Source organism: Arachis ipaensis, chromosome B10 (assembly GCF_000816755.2).
Source record: "Arachis ipaensis cultivar K30076 chromosome B10, Araip1.1, whole genome shotgun sequence".
Classification (NCBI taxonomy): domain Eukaryota; kingdom Viridiplantae; phylum Streptophyta; class Magnoliopsida; order Fabales; family Fabaceae; genus Arachis; species Arachis ipaensis.
The window spans coordinates 15,111,420-15,117,712 of NC_029794.2; the positions used below are offsets into that span (position 1 = coordinate 15,111,420).

The 6,293-nt window shown below is 32.0% G+C and overlaps 1 protein-coding gene across 6 annotated transcripts in view; it reads left to right on the forward strand.

Moving 5' to 3' along the window:
- The window catches only part of LOC107622592 (golgin subfamily B member 1), a 7,912-nt gene extending 4,656 nt beyond the window's left edge, over positions 1-3,256 (forward strand). For all 6 annotated transcript variants that reach the window (XM_021113671.1, XM_016324544.2, XM_016324545.2 and 3 more), the window contains 5 exons: positions 104-1,265; positions 1,370-2,028; positions 2,270-2,420; positions 2,499-2,580; positions 2,777-3,256. In XM_021113671.1, coding sequence (XP_020969330.1) covers positions 104-1,265; positions 1,370-2,028; positions 2,270-2,420; positions 2,499-2,580; positions 2,777-2,879 — 2,157 coding nt within the window. In that variant the 3' untranslated portion in view covers positions 2,880-3,256. The remainder of the gene's footprint in view (positions 1-103; positions 1,266-1,369; positions 2,029-2,269; positions 2,421-2,498; positions 2,581-2,776) is intronic.

Here is a 6,293-nt window from a genome sequence, read left to right on the forward strand (position 1 = left end):
CTCTCTCTCTCTCTCTCTCTCTCTCTCTCTCTCTCTCTGTTATTCTGTTCTTTATATTTCATTTATTGTATAGCATTATCATAATACAAGATGTTTGCTCCAGGAAAATCTGCATATGAGAGAAGAATTACTGGATAGCCTTGAAAATTTTGATGTTGAACTGGATAACAGAGAGATGAATGGCGCTGATATTGACACCGTAGTTTCATCATTTTCAACAATTGTGAAAGGATTTCAGTTGAGAAACAAACACATTGCAGAAAAGTTTGATGAACTTTCTAATTCCATTGATGAGTTTACTTCCCCTCTCCATGAAAAGCTGCTGGATACAGAAACCAAAATAATGACTGTTGTTGAGAACATGCAAACTATGAAAGAAAAAGAAAATACTATCGAGAAGTTACTGGAAGAAAAGGACAATATTATTTCCTCTTTGGAGAATGATATTGGTGTGTTGCTTTCTGCATGCACTGATGCTACTGGTGAACTCCAGTTTGAAGTTGACAAGAGTCTTCAGCAACTGGGCTCTATATCTGAGGTTGAAAATTTAAATCATGAAACCGATGAGCAAGCAGAGCATCATAAGGACAGAATATATGCCGAAGCCTCACAAAAGTTGAAAAATGCTTCTAGAAAAGCCCGAACTTTGATTAGACATTTTGAAAATCAAAGTGAGCATGTAGCTGTAGCCATTGAAAATTTGCAGATTAAGCTGAAAGAAACAACAGCTGCTTTTGAAAGGACCCTAGATGAAAGAGACGCAAACACTGCAAGAATTGAAGGTTTGCAGATTGAATTGAAAGAAATAAAAGATTCTCTTGAAAGGGCCACAAATGAAAGAGATGCAAACGCTGCAAAAATTGAAGCTTTAGAGAATAAGTTGAAAGAAACAACAGCTACTTTCGAGATGCTCAAAGATGAAAGAGGCTTAAAAACTTCAATTATTGAAGATTTGCAGAATAAATTGAATGAAACAACAGCCGCATTTGAAAACACTGCAGAAGAAAGAACCGTAAATGCTGCGAAAATTGGAGATTTGCAGAATAAATTGAAAGAAACAACAGCTGCTTTTGAAATGGCCATAGATGAAAGAGACATAAACAGAAACAGAGTTTTGCAACTAGAGTCTGATGTTCAAGAACTGCGAAGTTCTTGCAATGAGCTTAGGAATAATTTAGAGGGTCATCATGCCCTAGAAGAAAAGTTAAAGGAAAAAGAGGCAGAGATTTTATCACTGAACAGTACTTTGTCAGCAAAAGAAAAAGGTAAGAAACATATTGAAATAACTTTTCTTGATCGAATTATTTTGGATTTAATTTAACTTGTAAATGTTGATTTACTTTGTTTATATCTTAATTTCTTTTTCCAGTTGCAGAAAGATCCCTTCTTTCAGCATCCCAGGTGAGAGATCTATTTGACAAGGTAGATGGTGTTGAAATCCCTATTTTAGAGTCTGAAGAAAATTATGGTGAGCTTCATACTTCAGCCCCTGCAAAGAAGCTCTTCCACATTGTTGATAGCGTTACTAAGTTGCGCAATCAAATAGACTCCTTGTATCATGATAAAGAAGAGCTTCAATCATCTCTCGAAACTAAGGATCTTGAAATTAAGAATCTGAAGGAGGAAGTCAAACAGCTCAATAGAAATTGGGAAGACTCGAAAATGGCCAAGAATGATTTGTCCGACATCACCTTCGCTTTAGAAAAAGTTTTGGATATTTTGGGTGCTGGTGATTGGGTTGTGGATAGAAAATCAACAGGTTTGAAGGAATTAATATCGGCATTAGAAAAGCATATCAGGGCCATTCTTTTAGAATCTGAAAATTCGAGGTCGAAAGTGCAGGAACTTGGTATTAAGTTGGTAGGAAGTCAGAAGTTTATTGATGAATTAACAACTAAGGTTAAATTACTTGAAGGTTCGCGCAAAGATAAGACTTCTCATCCAGAGGCTGTCCAGCAAAGGAGCTTATTCGACGCATCCTCATCCTCACTAGTTGCTGGGTCTGAGATAACCGAAGTTGAAGAAGCGGTAAATTTTAGCATATTTTTGCATGCCTAAGTTTGTACATGATGCAATATCTGTGCCTTCTTTCCTCTGTGGTCTGCTTTGATAACTATTCTTAGTTCAATGTTTAATTGTAATGTTTGGGTTATGGCTTTTGCTGGCATAAGATTAGATGGTTCTGATGTTATTTTATTTGCTTATTTATTTATTTTGAAATATATATCCTCTGGCCGGTAAAAGTAAAAAAGTTTGCTTATCTACACAGGGATTGCTAGGCAACAATGCATTATTTCCAGTCTCTTCCGCTGCTAACGTGCGAAATATGCGAAAAGGATCATCTAGTGACCATCTTGCACTTGAAATCGGTGGGGAATCTGATGCTTTAATTAAGAGCACTGATACTGATGATGACAAAGGTAATCATGAGCTTCTTAGTAATATATGAATTGCTTAAGTTAAAAGCTGGAAGGCCTAATTTCTCTATTACTTTGCAGGTCATGCATTTAGGTCGCTGAACACTTCTGGACTTGTACCAAAACAAGGAAAGCTCATTGCTGATCGTATCGATGGATTCTGGTATGTAACATTTTCTTTTCCCTCTATTTTTACACTTATGGTAAAGTGAGTCATGGTAAAATATGTGGTCTAGATGTTGAATGACAAATTTAATGCCAAATTTGTACACCCATATAACTTTTACTTTTACCTGAACGATTTTCAGTTTTATCACACACTCTTAGACAGGAGTTTATCGCTTTCTTTTTTTGTGCAGGGTATCCGGTGGTCGGATTCTGATGAATCGACCAAGAGCAAGATTAGGACTCATCGGATATCTGCTACTCTTGCATATATGGCTACTGGGGACCATCTTGTAGAACAAAGCTGTTATCAAACCCATCCTTGAAGGGTGCTGCATCTGCAAATTGTAATATTAATATTAATATTATTATCATTATATATAAAGTTGTCCCTCTTGCTTCTACATGGAGCCTAACATGTTTTTCTTCTATAGTTACACCAAATCCCCTATTAGTTTCTCTGCAATCACATTTTAGGGATTCAGAGATTCTAGCCCCCAATGTTTAGGTTGATATTTTTGGTAGCTTACATTTTTTTCCCCCTTTCAAGTTCAACATTGTATTGGCCTAGAATTGTTTCAATAGTAAGGGATGTGGTAGGGTGGCAAATAGCGAATTGAAATTTGTTTCGCTTGTTAGTATAATAAAATTGTAAAATGATTTTTAGTTTTTTACTGAAGTGTGACTCATTTCTATTTCAATAATGAGATCTGCCATACATACAAGTCTTTTTGGTATACAAGTTTATACAAGTTAGCTCAAACCCAACAAAAATGACTTTCAGTTTAGATTGTGTGTAAACATGCGCTTCTTAACTCTTGAATAACGCAAACGGTTCTTTTTCCTCAATCAAAATCGCAACGCTCAACATTCAAACAAGAATCAAAATCTTTCAGAAATCTCTAAAAATCGTCGCGAAAAGTGAAGGAAGTTGCGAAGCTAAAATAAAAAAGAATGATGAGAAAATGAAATAAGAAGATGAAGAAGAAGAGGCAGTAGAAGATGAGGAGGAAGAAGAGGAAGAGTTTTGAATTATGCAGAATTTATTAGCACACATACACCGAAAATTTTTAAACAATACACTCAAATATCTTCGTGTTACACCCAAATATCTTTGTGTTACACCCAAATTTGCTGCAAATACAGAAAAATGTTTCCTCTAATGCCGCATTTTTTTCTTCTTTTTTTCTTTATTTCTTTCTTTTAGTTGAATGAATGTGAGTTCATCCTCTTCCAAGTAATTTTGCAGTATTATATGTTTCTTCTTCTTTATTTGATTTTTTTGTTTTTATTCTTGTTAAGAGAGTAAAACAAGAAGAAACTTGAGAATGTAAAACAAAAAGGAAAAGATGAATAAGAAAAAAAGATGGTGATGATGAAAAAAAAAGAAGCAGCAGCAGAAGATGAGGAGGAGGAAGAGGAAGAATTTTGAATTATGCAGAACCTATCAGCATACATACACCGAAAATTCTTAAATAATACACTCAAATATTTTCGTGTTACACCAAAATATCTTCTTGTTACACCCAAATTTGTTGCAAATATAGAAAAATGTTTCCTCTAATGCTGCATTTTTTTCTTCTTTTTTTTTCCTTATTTCTTTCTTTCTTTTAGTTGAATGAATGTAAGTTCATCATTTTCCAAATAATTTTGTACTATTATATGTTTTTTCTTTTTCTTTGTTTGATTTTTTTTGTTTTTATTCTTGTTAAGAGAGTAAAACAAGAAGAAACTTGAGAAGATAAAACAAGAAAAAAAATATGAATAAAAAAAAAGATGATGATGATGATGATGATGATGATGATGATGATGAAAAAGAAGAAGAAGCAGCAGCAGAAGATGGGGAGGAGGAAGAAGAGTTTTGAATTATGCAGAACTTATCAGCACACATACATCAAAAATTCTTAAACAATACACTCAAATATCTTCGTATTACATCGAAATTTGCTGCAAATACAGAAAAATATTTTTTTAATGCAGAATTTTTACATTACATTCAATTCAAACCATCAACGATAAACAACAATTTTCACAAACAAAAATAACATTATTCACCTACAGAATCATAAACTACTAACGAAAACATTAACTAGAATCGAACCATACTTCAGCCACTTGATTGGATTCAAAACAATAATCAATTTCATTCTGATTCAATTGACAATCTGAACTTGAATTATTCATTATCTTCAACAATGAGATAACTGTTCAAAACTGATTTTAGAGCTTGATTTCAAAAACGTAGAGAACGAATGAAGAGAAACGCAGAGAACGCAGAGATGGAAGAGAACGTAGATAAAAAACGTTGAAAAAATTCGAAAATGAAAACGAAATCCTTTCGAAAATGCCAATTATATATTCGCGCGTTGATTGAAAAGTTAGTTAGATTAAGAGGCCCGTGAGGTTAAAATGACTTGTATAAACTTGTATGAAAAAATGACTTGTATGTGGAGAATAATTATTCAATAATTGAATAAGAATTCATCTACTTAGATCAATCATCAATTCACAAATCTGACGTAGGTTACATAAAGATGGAGAGATTCTTTCCCTTTCAGTAGAGCGGAAGTCTTTTTCACTCCACATATCATCACCTTCGACTTTCATTTATGTGGGATCTTAATTGGATATATATTATTATTTCTCTTATGGGACATCACAAAAACAGAAACAAGATACTAGATTGTTGGACAAAAAATGAGTAGTATATATATATATATATATGTGTGTGTGTGTGTAAATAAGAATTATTTAATTACATCATACATGCTTATTATTGTGATTTAATGCTGGTTTAATGAATAAAATATATATTATGTAACTAGTTATAGCTGATGAATCTTTGGTTAAATAAGTACTGTATGTCATTTGATTTTAACTCACATATAATGACATATGTAAGTCAAGTTTATATCTTACATTATTGAATAACTTCTTAAAAAAAAGTTATATAAAATAAGAGTTTAATTTTGATATATTGATAGTGTAAAAAATTTTTAGCAGCAGTTTAATTATATTCGTTTTTTTGGATAATTATTCACATGATCAATGTAAAAAATAGTTATTTTTATTGACATAATATTATGTAATTGAATACACATAAAATTGTTTTACACTGATAATTTATCAAAATTAAATTTATAAAATAAACACCGAATACTTAGGGTTAATGTTCAATTTGGTTTCCTAAAAGATCATAAGTCAATCTGATCTCTAAAAGATTCAATGCTTCAATTTGATCTATATTACATAAGTTGGTCCTTTCATTAACTTTTCGACAAAAATTCGTTGTTAAGTGTTTCATGTGACGTAAAGTTTATCATGTGTTACGTTCTTAATATTCTGCTTAACACTTAATGGTGATATGTCAACTAAAAGTAAATGAATGACCAACTTAGTATCATTTAAGAACCAAATTGAAATTTCATAATCAAATTAACTCATACGCGATCTTTTCGGAACCAATTTGAATACTAATTCAAAAAAATTATCCTTTATGATGCCTTAAATATGGTTAGAATTCTAACATTTGAGTTAATATTTTTATTTTTGTAAAAAGTTATTGAACCAAGCACCTAAAAAAAGTTATCATATGTTGCAACAAATCCTTATTTGTATGCTGTTAAAAGTATAAATCTACAAATAACTATTTTGCTTATTTATTTATTTATTTTCTCTATAGTTTTCTCATACTCTATCTAAGACACAACT